This window comes from Galendromus occidentalis, unplaced genomic scaffold (assembly GCF_000255335.2).
Source record: "Galendromus occidentalis unplaced genomic scaffold, Mocc_1.1 scf7180000077511, whole genome shotgun sequence".
Taxonomy (NCBI): domain Eukaryota; kingdom Metazoa; phylum Arthropoda; class Arachnida; order Mesostigmata; family Phytoseiidae; genus Galendromus; species Galendromus occidentalis.
Window position 1 is genome coordinate 1,153,808 of NW_003805499.1, and position 13,539 is coordinate 1,167,346.

The 13,539-nt window shown below is 51.1% G+C and overlaps 3 protein-coding genes across 3 annotated transcripts; 2 read left to right on the top strand and 1 right to left on the bottom strand.

The window, feature by feature from the left end:
- Nucleotides 1–1,897: 1,897 nt before the first annotated feature.
- Nucleotides 1,898–4,697, bottom strand: LOC100900704 (histone acetyltransferase KAT8). Its single transcript, XM_003747027.2, has 7 exons — nt 4,493–4,697; nt 3,858–3,929; nt 3,607–3,695; nt 3,371–3,514; nt 2,888–3,244; nt 2,575–2,793; nt 1,898–2,480 (listed from the first exon to the last, which is right to left on the bottom strand). The coding sequence occupies exons 1-7, from the start codon at nt 4,611–4,613 to the stop codon at nt 2,202–2,204; spliced, it is 1,281 nt and encodes a 426-aa protein (XP_003747075.1). The 5' UTR covers nt 4,614–4,697; the 3' UTR covers nt 1,898–2,201.
- A 143-nt stretch (nt 4,698–4,840) lies between these two features.
- Nucleotides 4,841–8,710, top strand: dlt (codanin-1 like protein dlt). Its single transcript, XM_003747028.1, has 5 exons — nt 4,841–5,059; nt 5,247–5,448; nt 5,663–5,943; nt 6,063–6,653; nt 6,782–8,710. Exons 1-5 carry the CDS (start codon nt 4,841–4,843, stop codon nt 8,708–8,710), a joined length of 3,222 nt encoding a protein of 1,073 aa, XP_003747076.1.
- A 535-nt stretch (nt 8,711–9,245) lies between these two features.
- On the top strand, nt 9,246–10,872 carry LOC100900996 (acetylcholinesterase). The gene has a single exon (XM_003747029.1). The coding sequence runs from the start codon at nt 9,271–9,273 to the stop codon at nt 10,870–10,872; it is 1,602 nt and encodes a 533-aa protein (XP_003747077.1). The 5' UTR covers nt 9,246–9,270.
- The last annotated feature ends 2,667 nt before the right edge of the window (nt 10,873–13,539 follow it).

Sequence of the window (13,539 nt, forward strand, 5' to 3'; positions counted from 1 at the left end):
TTCTCCGGTACGATATAAGCAAGCCGATGCTTCCGTAGGTTGTGGCGCCAGAAGAAGAACGGCCATGGAGCTGAAAAAAATTAACCCGCCCTTCCCCTGGCGCGGTCGTGTGGTGCATTGTCGAGCGCACCGAGCCGACAGAGTCAAATTCGACATCTCGCTGAACGAGAGCATTTGGTTCGACGACGACAGCGACCAATTCGAGCTCTCGTACCGGGGCAGGAAGCGCGGCGGAGGAAGTGCGGAGGTGAAATCTATCCTGAAGCTGAGAGACATCACCGGTATCACTCATTCCGAAAACTCCCGGAGAGAAAGAGCGACTGTGTGTCGCGCTGAGAATCGGAATATGGAAGACATAGCAGCAGTCATGAAGTTCTTGAAAAGATCGAATCGTGTACCTCGCGTGGCGTTCCGTCAAGCGTTTTGCTCATCGGAAGCGAGCACCAAGGACATAACGAAAAAATTAGATGGCCTCGTTTCCAATATGCTCAAAGAGGGGTACCTAGTGGAGAGCGTTCACATGGATATGCGATTCGTGGAGATCCGGAAAACTACAGAGCCTCAGCGACTGAAGTTGATACCGTACACTGGTGAGTATACTTCCTGTACGGCTCGCACGGCAGGCGATACACTGCTGCGCGATGACATCCACGTTGCCAAAGGTACACTGGTAACCGGGCTGGCTGAGAAAGTTTACTCCGATGGCTCGGTACGGCTGAAAAGTCCTCCGCAGAAGATTCATTGCGGCAAGCGATACGAAGGTGAGGAAAACGTTGCTTCGGTTCGCACGATATATTCCGAGTCCGAATCCCGACTTTCTCATTTGAAAAAAATCGACTCTCCCGTCACTTCAGGAATCTGAGATATTCTCGGTTTACAGGTATCATAGACGGACAGCTGGTGCATATGCAGTGCGAAGAAAGACTGAAAGGCGACTGCTGGCGGGTTCTCCTATTACGAGATCTCACATACGCGATTGTGCCCGAAGAGAATATCAAGGGGCCGTTCGACTCTCGCGACACCGGCTCAGTGCGTCTGTGCTTCGTGGGCCGGAAACCCATCCCCGACAAAGAGTTCGTGGCACGGGTGAGCTTAGCTTTTCATCGAGTCCTCAGACCGAACGTATTCGTGTACACCTATGCAAAGGATTCTGGTCGATGGGATCCAACCAGGAACGAGGATTTCGCCCGTTCAGATCCCCCCCAGACTCGAAGATTCGATCGACCGGCACACCGATTAGACAGAGTCTACTGTACACTAATTGAATAGCTCATGGTAAGCTGGTCGAGTACTCGGATCAGGAAATCTTGTATTCCTTTCGGCAGGTGGAAGCGATGAAGAACGGAGTGTATTTCGCCACTATGGAAGGAGAAACCTTTTTGTCCCGTTTGAGTGTTCGCTCACCCCGGAGAAAGCATCTTTTAGCTCGCGCCATCGCAAACGCTGGTGAGATACTCCTGTCGAGAACGGACCTGGAGCCTTGGATCGCTGAATCTTTCGGAGTGACATTGTCAGAATACTTGATTGAAAAACCCGAAATCCTGGTGCAACTCAACGAGTTGCAGCGATTCATGATCTCAACGTACAAGTTTGCGGGCTTCACCGATGACGAGTACATCTCGACCTGTGATCTGGCGTGTGTGCTATGCAGTGCCGAGGACCCGGACAAAGAACTCCTCCGGGAATTGCTATTACTGTGAGAGCTTTACCTTATTCAGCAGCATTCAGGTTGTGAAATCATTCGAAAACTATTAGGCGGTCGATGTCCATACACCTTGAAGGGAACACGAATGCGAAAAATCCGCGTGGTCGGTTGTCTTAATAAACACTTTATTCAAAAGGTTGTATACATAACGGCGTCTTTTATCCGGAACTGTTTCGCCCGGGATTGACGATGACCTCATCAAAAACCATTTCCCGCGCTGAGATCCGTGGCCCGGACACGTACTTCAGTTTCAGATCTTGTACGATGTATACGAGACACCGTCGAGGTTTTCCCAAGATAACGATTCCGACCGCTTGTACGTAAAATTTCACCGGGTCCCGAAGATAATGCCAGATAATGTACAGAGAAGGCAGACATCTCGTCTGCCGAGGCTTTTTCAGCATTGAAATTCGGGGGACGGGATACCGTGGGTCAGGAAATGAGGGAGAGAGGATGGGGATGAAAAGCAGGGGGATAGGGGATGTTCTTTGTGCACTCAAAGCTTTCGATTCTTCAGTGAATGTTTCCTGATAGGTGGACTCCATTTGAGAAACGATCCGTCGACGGTCAATCTCGGTTTCTTATATTCAGCGCTCTTCAGATGCTCTTCAACAACTTTCGAAGTGACGCAAATCACATGCTGTCCTTTCCAGTATTTGACCATGTTCAGATTTTGCAGCGTAGATACGATATCGCCATGGGCGATCGAACTCAGCTGTGAAAGATCTTTGATAGAAAGTCGTGTGGTCGAGTCCTTCATAAGCTCGAGGAGTACCTGCGCAAACGGAGTTGGATACGCATTAGGATTCATTGTCCCCGATTGGCAGCGACAGATCTCTTCCATTAGAAAAAAATGAGAAGAAACTCACCCAAGACCAATACGAACGGTAGCTCAATTTGCCCAAATCTGACAGAGGTTTCTCGGGGGAACCCACCACGCTTTCGAGCTTGGATAATTCATAAGAGAACGCAATCAGGAACTTCCCGTAACCTTTCCGCTGATACGGGGGTAGAGTTAGGATGCAGGCCACGTTGTTGCCGTCAGGGCTTTCCTTCTCCTTGGAAAAATACCCAACGATGTGCGCTCCCTGGAAGGAGTAATTCATTGATAACTTGATCAATGACCTTGTTGGGGGGACTAGGAATGGCTCAATGTAGCCAACCTAATTGATCAGAACGCACCTCTTTGTCAACGTCGCACAAAACATAAAACATGAACGGCTCAACGTCGAAGTACAGCGTTTTGTGATCCAGAAAAAGTTTCGCCAACAAACACAAGCATTGGGCATAAACTTTCGAATCTTTGCCGTCGACTTCGAAGAGCGATATCGTTCCTTTGCGATAGATCTCGCGGCCCGGTGGGGTTTTCCAAAAGCATTCCAAGACGTGATTTCGGTAGGTCTTCTCGAAGCGCATGTATTTCAGGCAGTATTCACAAATCCAGAGTTTCGTTTGTTTGCCGTACTCGTCCGGGTACGGGGAGAAATACCAGGCGTCGATTTCGTATTTCCCAAATTGGATTTTGTCAATGTATTTGACCTGGAATGTATGTGACAACGCTCACTCGGAGGATAACGTCGAGAACTTTACCTCCGTGTTCCCGTGTGGAGAATACAGATGCGGGAAATACAGAATACTGACACTAGGAGGTTACGGATACGGTACCTTTGTGAGCGCTTCGTGTTCTTTTTCTAGGGCCGCTGTCGTCGGGTCCATTTCTGCGTAGGTTTTTTGGACATGATTGATCTCATCGTGACGCCTTTTTTGATTGCGGGTGATTTTCCTGTCTGATTGTTCGATCTGGTCGACCTGAGTTGGAATGCAAGCTTGTTACGACGATGCTGTTCCGCGAATGTCGAGTTTCCTGCCGCATGTAGATATATTTCTTCTCATTTACTTACCGGATTAGGCACGATGTCAGCTTCGGCGATAGCTTCCGACGAGAGTGATATCCGGTCCCTCTCGATCCATTCATCGAGGCGGCGATTGACTGCATACAAATGAACGAGCTTCAGTCAATCGAAAAGGAACCCGAGAAGCACTTGAATTTAGGGAGAGGCATGACATGATTGACTTCCATGGCTGCATCCCAAATTATTTATCCCTCGACAATGAGCGACTGCATTCACTCCGTTGCGGATCGGATACTTACAGCCTTTGTAATGTACATAATACTCGTATTCACTAGACGACGCCTTCCGAACTTGGATTATTTCCGCAGATTCTGTAAATGACGAAACCATATGAAACACCCGCTCATCTTCGATTTGGATGATCCGGTCCAGAGCTACCGGAGGCAACATGCTAGCGAGAAACTTCAATAGCCATTTGGTGCTTTGGAATTCTGTGGACTCTCTGCGGCGGCGTGAACCATCCCCCTCATTCACGAGACAGAGCAAATCAGGGTGCTCATTCTGGACGGATACCCTAAACGCGGTTCAGACACCACGCGATTCTCTGGATTGGTCCACGGAGATAGAAAGGTCACGATACTGACATAATACACTCAATATAAGCCAAGAATAGGCGATTGGACAATCAGCATCGAGGGAATAAGAATAGGAGAGAGCAACTCGGGACGATTCAGAAACGGAAACCTACAAATTACCGCGCGAGAACTCTTCGAGTTTGGCACCCGAAGATAAGCCCGTGATTCCCTTCCTCGTTCTATGAGACTAAACTCTGACCAGGAACTCAGGCTGTCTCGCAGCGATTTGAATTAAGAGAAGGGCAAACTATTCTAAAAGACCGATGCGAATTCGAATTCGAATTCTCGACCGTACTCACGCCAGGTATTATCCGCTCTTCGCACCATGTACTGCTCGCCAACTTTGAATGGTGCATCCTGATCTGTCGTTCCGGAATCGGCGACAGGCGCAATAACAGGCTCTTTCTTCTCGTTCGGCATTCTCTGGTGATTGACGGGAGCGTTCTCCGGACCCGAACGAGTTTCCTCACGCAGCGGCACTCTTCTTCATTATTTTGTGGTCGTGGGGGGACGCCATCTTTGTTTATCTCGATACTGCACACAGCGCACTCGAAAACAGCTGGTGTGTGGGTTTCCGTCTGCGCAATTCGATGTTTAAGAGGCATAGACTGGAAGAACCTGTCTGACTCTAAATCGAAGGCAGTGAGATGGCTCATAGTTTGACCGCGCAGCTAGATTGTGGCAGAGATGTAGCGGAAGAGATCTTGTGTTTTTTGAATCGAGACAACACGTCAAGGGACGGTGAGGAACTGACCTCCGCCGGGATTTCCGCAGCCGTCAACGAATTCCTGGCATTCTTGAGACAGCAGAGTCGAACTGCTTTCGAGGATGCGCCGAATACGGCAGCGTCCGTCACGCCGTCACAGGTTCGTGGAAGAGTAGGTTCATTCGAATAAAGCATGTTCGTATTCAGCGAGAGAGTGTACACCAACGAAAAAGTGTCGCTGCATAAATCCGGAATTCAGTGGGGACAGGGTGCACTGGCACACGGAGAATCATAGGAGAATATGATCGATTCTCCAAGCCCTGAACTTCTCCCCTTCACAATTCTAGGCGAAAATCGTCTCACAGACAAGTCAAGTCCCACAGTCACAACCGGAGCTCCCTCCGGAGAAGCCAAACGCGGTCAGACCGAAACGCGTCGATTTACAGAGGATCTTACCTGCAGAGCTCACTTGTAAATCGCCCGAAAGAGACTTCGTGGTGTCCAACGACGACTTCCCGTCGCTTGGCGACACTACGACGCCCATCAAAAGTGAGTCCAGGGAAGGTCTACCCGGTTGACCTCCCGGCAGAACTACCTAGCAATGATTCGATAGGAAATTCTGGATTTTCTCCGAAGGGAGCCACACAGATTCCTCGGGACTTAGACTGGGTGATTCGAGCATAAGAGCTGCTGCTGATCATGAGAATTCTCAGGCGGATTTCTTCTAATACGACTGACATCAAACTCGTCTCCATCGAAACAGGCAAACAGTCTAGCAGTGGTCCTCTACAATCGACACCGGTCCCGACGAAAGGGAATCTCGAAATCGCGAACGCGCCCCTAGTTCTCGAGGGAATTTTCAACCGCTCGCTCCCGAAGAGTGGACGGAAACGGGGGAAACGAGCATCGTTGATCTCAATAACGACACAAACGCAGCCGAACCTCCATGCTCCAGCGCAGTCGGACAGTCCGAAGAAGAGAATCGCGCCAATACCAGTCAAGAGATGGCAGCAGGCCTCAGAGGAAAACTTCATATCTGCTCAGGTATCTTGGTGTCGGCTTCACTCGAATACTCTCGGATATTCTTCGGATCTTAACGAGGATCTACGGAAGTCGTCTTCATTCGACTCTGGAACTGTGAGTTCATGATTCCGATGTTCCAGGTGAGCAACTCACCGATGGAAGCAATGAAGCACCAGAGGGAAGTGGTCCGGAGCATTAACAAGGAGACCAACGTGGGCCAGGCCGAAAGTTTCGACATCCCGAAAATGAGTACCGTTTCTTCAGTGGACGTACTCGAACGTCTCGCTCAGCTGTACGCGCGGTGCATCTGCCGGAATCTAGTCCCGAACCTTTTCCTGGAGCTCTCGTTTCTCATGCAGCTGCTAGTGATCAGGATCACGGAGCGAAATTCTCGATCAGATATCTTGCTTGGATCGGCGAGTAACTGCGGATACTTCGCTGTTCAGACTATATCCCACTGCCGGCCTCTGCTCGATATTATGGAGCCGTCGACTTTGACTCTGATGAAGAATATTCCTCATGTGGCGGCCATGTCCTCTAGTCTCCACGTGATCCTGTGTGATCTCTGCAGCCGGGAGCGGAATTTCTCTTTGCTTCGGACCAGTTTTCTCCAGGGAGTTTCTTTCGACGCAACTGTTGATAGCTCTGAGAACTTCCCAAACACCAGGCTGTTTGGAGCTTTCCGCAAACAACGAGACGCCTTCTACGATCTACTGAAGGAATGGCAAAAGGTGATTCAGACCCTCGAAAAGTTTTGAAGTCTGAGAAACCGAGCCTGCCATAATTCACGGGTACAGACCGCTTCCGACTCGGTTTCATCGAATGATGGAATTCGCCTAATGCTTTCCCGCCGTTCCAGGTCACTTTCAGTCACCATCACAAAGAACTCGACTTCAACTCTAGAGTCGCTGCGATTTTCGATCTCTCGATGGATCCTTGCAACCTGCTTCATCTCGCGAAATTATTCGCTCTTCAGATGATTGCGACTTGCTGCGGAAACCCGGACAGCGGCGATTTGAGCAGCACCTCAGAGTGTACCCTCCGAGATCTGCGGAACAAGTGTCCGGAAAAGTTCTCGGAGCTTCAGAGTCGTCTCGAAAAACCAGGAGCATCGTCAGCGGGTTCAACCCAGCATGAATTCACAGGACAACAAGCCTTTTTCTATAAGTTCGTTCTGGCGGCCAGCAGAGCTCAATTCCACGAGCATCTAAAGAACGTGCTCGTTTCCCACATCGTCGAGGAAGACCACTTCGACGTTTTTCCCGAAGACGCCGATACGAGTATCGACAGTCAGGTCAGAGAAGAACTGTACACCCTGCTGTATCGGATGCGACTCTACGGGGCGTTCTTGGGTCTGCTCGAATTTTTACCTTACGTAACGTCGAGTGAAAACAACCCACAAATCATTGAATCTCAGCGTTCGGCACGACAGTATACTCCCCCGCGGATAGATGTCGAGCGCCTCTTGAGGGGGGCCATCGAGGGGAAGCGTCTGCTCCCGACCTTATCTTGGATCTCTACGTATTTATCGATGGCCGATACTGCGGTGGGGAGTTTGCCGATTTTCAAAGGCGCCCTCGACCTGCTGAACACGACATTCTTGTCTTGTGAGAAGAGCCGGCCTTTCTTCATCCTGGTCAGATTATTGATCGGGTGGATTTTCCAAAATCTTCACATTTCCGTGAATTTCAACTCCTCCAGGATACCTCTCAGCGTCCCGCCCGAAATCGAAGCCTTTGTTGATGCCCAGCTCATTCACATGTTGTGTCCCTTCCTGGCGAGCTTGAAGCCCATCCTCGCCGAATACTATTGTATGCCCACAATCGAAGCTCGCAAGATCGTCCCGCTGACGAGACCGGACTCCGCGTTCGAGCCAAACGGTGTAATTTCGAAATTGGAGGACGCCTTCTACTTCGGGCACTCGGCATCTGTGAAGAAAACCTTGAATTTCGTCGTTGAGAGGGTACCGGCCAATGTCGTGAAATCAATGAAGCCCGTGCTAGTGAAACAGTTCCGAGAAGAGGTTAAGAAAGAGATCGAAGAGCTCACACGATTCGGCGAAGAACCCACTCCCCAACTGATGGATACGCTCTCAGTGAACTTGTGTCCGAGGTTTCAGCTGAAGGCTGAGAATGTGATCATGCCGGCTTGCGACGAAAAAGCCGCCAAACTACTCGACGAACTCCTGAAAGCCGAGTGCACCAAAGAAGGAATGCTCGTCGCGAAGAAACTCTGCGCCAGACAGTATCATGTACGGATTCTTCAATGGATACGGTGCCATATCTCCAAAGACTACATCCACAAAGAAGTGAAAGAAGTTTCCGCGAACGCTCAGGAGAACTCCCGAGACGACGGCAACGACTTCGAGAACCGAGCTCTACAAAGCCACTGTGCTAGCGCATCTGTCAACTACATCATAGACTCATTGGAGGAACTACTCCGTAAAATCTTGGTAGGCGAAATTCCGTCGTGGCGAGCTTGTTTGGAAGAAACAAAGCGCACAATGCAGATGAGGAAAGAATGGAAACCGGCGCCATGGGAGGCTGTTTGCCGTATGCTTGTTGATCTCGGCTCGCTGTCTATCGCCAGATACGTGGACTTGAGAATTGTGAACGCAGTTATCGACATTCTCTGCGAAGTCAACTACGAGTGGGGTCACCATTTTGTGGACTCCCCGAGAAATCAGTATATTATCGAGAAATTCTGTGATCGGGATCCGAGTGCAGCCAAAAAGCTCCTCTCGGATTACCAAAACAAACTCAATGCCTTGGAGGATAGCGTTCCCTAGTAGGCTGTGCTTCAGAATGTTCATAAGGTTTATGGTGCTCGAAATAATTTAACCGGACGATAACCTGTCGTTGTTCTTCTTCCTCTTCTTCATGGGGACAGTCGGGCCTTCCAGGGAAAAACATACCCGGGAGTTCCCAAAGCACTCCCGCCTGGTAAAATATATCCTCTCTCGTTATCCCCGAGACTAGAGCGCTAGGGGCGGCCTCATTGGCGGCGTGTACGCTCGGATGGAGCGAAGGAACCGGCTGTCCGTCGGGGGGCTTGAGGGTTCCATTTCCGAGGCCCGTCAGTAGTCGTTGTTGTAGAATCAGGGCTCTCAATCAAGGAAATGGGCCTAGAGATACTAAAGCTCGGGACTCAAGAAGATGCAATCGCGCTCTTTCCGATTCTTCTTGAGCAAGTGTGCGTCAAGATAGCGCCGCGGCCGACAGCTGGTTTCGAGTCTCGGTACAATTTTCGAAGCTGTCTAAGTCGGGCTTCCCGATAGCTGTTTATCGAACATGTCGCCAACAGTTAAGCGAACGCCCAGTGAGCTCATTGTCTCGGCGGACAGCGGCAATGCGATCTCGAATTCTTTATTCTGTGATAGTTCTCATTTTCTCAACCGACGCCGACGCCCAGCCAACGGTCAGAAGCAAACTCGGAAATGTTTACGGAGCCGTGGACATCTCGACTGGAGTGCCTGTGGAAACCTTTCTCGGAATTCCATTCGCGAAACCACCGATCGGCGAGCGGCGCTTTGCACGACCCCATCCCTTCGGAGCATTCGGAGAGCTCGACGCCACGAAGCACAGCCCCGTCTGTGTCCAAAGTATTCACGCCCTCGGAGCAAACTCGAGCGAGGACTGTCTCTACCTGAATGTATTCCGAAAAGAGGGTCCTCTCTATCAGACCGCTGAACTCCCGGTAATCATCGTCATTCACGGAGGAGCCTTTGCTTCCGGCGGAGCGAGCACTTTCTCGTTCAGTGGGGTCCCACTCGCAGCGCACACGGGAGCCGTCGTCGTCACGATACAGTACCGTCTGGGGATCATCGGCTTCGCTCAAAGCGATACCATCCCTGCTAATCTTGGCTTGCAAGATCAGCGGCTGGCGATTCAATGGGTTCACGACAATATCGCATCTTACGGGGGCTCTCCGGAAAGGGTCACGTTGATGGGGCCGAGCGCGGGATCGATGAGCATCAGCAGCCACATCATGTCGCCGGAGCTGAGGGATCGGAATCTCTTCCAATCCGTGATCATGGACGGGGGTGTCTTGGGTGGGATTGTCGTCCCCAAGAGTGAAACCGTGAGGAGGTTGGTGCGCATCAATGCAAAACTCGGTTGTCCTCTGAGCGGCCAGCCGGCTCTCCGATGCATTCGGGACGTGAAGGTACAGGACCTGATCGAGTATTCGATCGAATCACCGAAAGCTGCGACAACTTTCATTCCGACCGACGACGAGAGCGATTATCGACCCAAGAATAAGGGTCCAGGACAATTCGCGCCGGTCAGGATGCTCATCGGGACCGCTGAGAACGAAGGCGAGATATTCGTCAAAACGAGGATCGACGAGAAGGCCGAGATGCGAAATTTCGAGGATTTTCTCGTGTTGTGTCGAGAGTTGAGGGATCTGTTTGACGTCAAGGTCGATATCGACAATCCGGATACCCGGGAACTATTGAGGAAATCGTATTACGAGAAGCACGAAAATTTCCGTATTGCCGCCGCAGAGTTCGTCGGAGACAGCGTATTCGTCTGCCCCGTGAACGAATTCGTCGAACGATTTTCGAAATTCAACGGAGAAGTTTATGTCTATCGGTTCGACAGGCAGCTCGCTCAAACGTATAAGAAGCTTCACCTGGACCCTCAAGGCGGTGCGAAACACTGGCATCCGTACGTCCATTTCTCGGGGAGTCTCCTGACCTTAGGTCCTTTTGCTCACTCAGCAGACGTGAAATTTTCGCTCGATTCACTGAAAATGATCTCTGATTTTGTCGCGGGGAAGTCGCCCTCCTTCCGTGGTCTGCCATGGCCGGCCTTCCCAGAAACTGGGGAAATTCTAGTCTTCGATGAAACTCCCTCGAGAATTTACGGCCTGCCGAAGTTCGAGAACTGTCCAAAGCTGCTCTCTGCTGTCCCTCCCAAGAAGATTGGGGGAGTGAAAGAAGAGCTGTAGCCGAACTCGGGCCATTCACAAAGCTGTGTATTCGGACGATTGTGCAGCGCCACGGGAGCTCCCGGAGTTCTCAGCGAGAGTTTGTTGCGTGGTCATATTCGATCAAACCATGCATCGAGTATGATATATCATACCGGAGAGAAATAAAATTCAGATCTTGAGGCTCGCTGTTCTATGCAAAAGAGAAAAGACAAAAATATCGAGTTTTGGCGGCTGTCCTTGCTCGACGGATGCTCTCGGATTCGGTATGCGGGTTCTCGATCCTCGTCCCGGAAACTGGCTTCTATACAGAGGAGAACGCTCATCCGCTCCTCACCTAGATCAAAGAGAAGGTCTCTCACCTAGCATCGACGGATGGGTTCCTACCTAGGAAAATAAAGAACTAGGAATTTTTCCGGGGGAAGATCAGAGAGAATGAAAGACTCTCGAGGCCACGGATCAGTCAGTCATTGTCGATCACCTCCACGTGGAGACCTTCTGCAGCGCCTTAGTTTCCTTCTGGATAGGCAGGACCAGTCGTTCGGATCGCGCGGATTTTCCGCACCGCCCATCCGCTCGGGGACTCATGATTGAATTCGCTCTTTATCCACTCGGCTGATGCGGAGTCCTACGCGTTATGGTCCCGAAACAGCTCACGAGTATGCAGTCGTTCCGGAGCTTGTCATCGGATCAGTCATCATCCTTCTACTTCAGGAGATGAACGACTTCAAGCCGTAAATGAAAAATCCGCAGTGCGCACCAAAAAGAGAGAGCTCGATCATTCCAACTCTGCGATTTCTTCCAGCAGCGGCAAGCCATCGGGACGTAACTGCCAACTAGAAAGTCTTCTGCTTCACCAAGCGCTTCTTCGGCTCGCTCTTACGAAGCTCAAGCTACTCCTCTTCAACTGGTGACCGGAGTCAAACTCTGAAGGAGCGGTGAAAATAAACTCAATTCGCGAACTGGTTACCCAGCCATGGCCACAGATCGTTCTGATTATTACCGGAACCGAGGGGAAATTCGTTACCGACTGAGGAAGTCGAAAGATGGAGTGAGAGAATCATGCGATGACGACGCTCCACAATCGACGGATTCGGCTCACGGAGCTTGGGAGAATCTGTCGTCGCCTCCTGGATGTCTGCATTCTTGGAATATTTATGACCATGCCGGGCGATGCGATCTCTTATCATATAATTCTGTCGACTTGCGGCTCTGGGACTACCGACTCCACAATTCATAAATTTCGGCTATCAGAGATCGCTTCAGAACGAGAGCCACGACGCGTGATTCGGTCCGGGGCTCGCCGTCCACGCATGGGTGTTGCCGACAGCGAGCCTAAGGCTCGCTGACGAAAGCGCACAACCACGGAAACGCCGCTGGGCTAGGCAAAATACCTCTTTTGGAGTGGTCTGTTGTCCTAGATTCTTGACTATCAAGTGACGTTTCCATTCCACAGAGAGAGATATGTACTTGTTATAACCTAGTTTAAGAACACTCGATCCAGTTATAGCAACACAACTGGTTCGGCGCTTCATGTAGACCTTCGGGCTTGGACGACACTTCTTCTGCATGGTTGTGGCTTCTCGATTATACATAGCTGGCTGACCGGATGGATGGCTCGATCCGTCGCCTCGCTGGATTCTATCGCAGAAGACTCTGCGGAGAAAAACGCTGTCCGTTGGGCTCGTCTCCCGCCGGATCGAGGACATCCGTAGAACCCAACTCTCCGGAGCTCATCCTAGCGAGTCCCAGGAGTGGAACGATCTCGAGGCAATCCTCCGAAATCGTACAGCGAATTTTACGGGAAACGGCTCCAGACGAGAAAAAAAAGTCGGAAAATTATAGCTACGGAACGAGATACTCGTTCTTCGAGCCGACATCTCCACAGAACCACGATTCACTCGCGGAACGGTTTACGTCGCTTGTTGTTGTTGTCGTTGCAGTCGTCGTGGTGCCTGCGGTGGACGACGGTGACAGCGGCCTATCTAGGCTAACCAGTGGTGGTAACTCGACGCCTATCGTGCTCGGTTCATATCACGAATCCGTGGAAGCAACAGGCATTCGATCCCCCTCATCCCGATCGGAAAGAGCGGCCGTCGACGACCGCCGCCGCCACCACCGCTATAGCCGAGGGACCTTTATCCACGACAACACGGAGCGGGTCAGCGACTTCTCCGATTCTCGCTAGCTCGGAACTACACTTGATCCAGCATCGACTGGAGACAACCTCGTTGTCTATGTTCAATCTGTTCGGCAGTCCGTCCGTCCGTCTGTGTGTCGTCTGTCTGCCTGTCCCCTTCGTCACTGGTCCGTCCGTCCGTTCCCACTCGGACCCGGGGAGCTATCCAGGCGGCTGCGACGGTAAGCGTGGACAAACCAGCAAACGGGATTGAATAGAGCGAGTCTTTTCGGATGAAGACAGACGAGCTCACACCGAAATGACAGAGATTTTTATGAAACCAGACGTTAACTTCAGTCCTCGCTGCCGACTCTTCTCAGTCAGAACTAGTCAGCTAGATGATTCTCTCGCTTCCCGGCGGCGTCGTTGGCTGTTTCCTATGTTGCCAAGGAGCCTTCCTCCCCGTTTCGCTTGTTCCTCCCCGTGCCCTGTCATATGTAGGAGCTGTCGCCCTCGTGCTGACGCTGCTGTTGTTCGCTCGTTCAAAGTGTAACTTTTTTGTGCCTCGG

What these genes read in the sequence shown, in the direction of transcription:
- LOC100900704 (XM_003747027.2), bottom strand. Translation starts at nt 4,613, where the DNA reads ATGCCGAACGAGAAGAAAGAGCCTGTTATTGCGCCTGTCGCCGATTCC. An exon ending in AACACGAAGCGCTCACAAAG is followed by an intron (nt 3,245 to 3,370) that starts GTACCGTATCCG and finishes CATACATTCCAG; the next exon opens with GTCAAATACATTGACAAAAT. An exon ending in TGTGCGACGTTGACAAAGAG is followed by an intron (nt 2,794 to 2,887) that starts GTGCGTTCTGAT and finishes TACTCCTTCCAG; the next exon opens with GGAGCGCACATCGTTGGGTA.
- dlt (XM_003747028.1), top strand. Translation starts at nt 4,841, where the DNA reads ATGGCTCATAGTTTGACCGCGCAGCTAGATTGTGGCAGAGATGTAGCG. An exon ending in AAAACTTCATATCTGCTCAG is followed by an intron (nt 5,944 to 6,062) that starts GTATCTTGGTGT and finishes CCGATGTTCCAG; the next exon opens with GTGAGCAACTCACCGATGGA. An exon ending in TACTGAAGGAATGGCAAAAG is followed by an intron (nt 6,654 to 6,781) that starts GTGATTCAGACC and finishes CCGCCGTTCCAG; the next exon opens with GTCACTTTCAGTCACCATCA.
- LOC100900996 (XM_003747029.1), top strand. Translation starts at nt 9,271, where the DNA reads ATGCGATCTCGAATTCTTTATTCTGTGATAGTTCTCATTTTCTCAACC.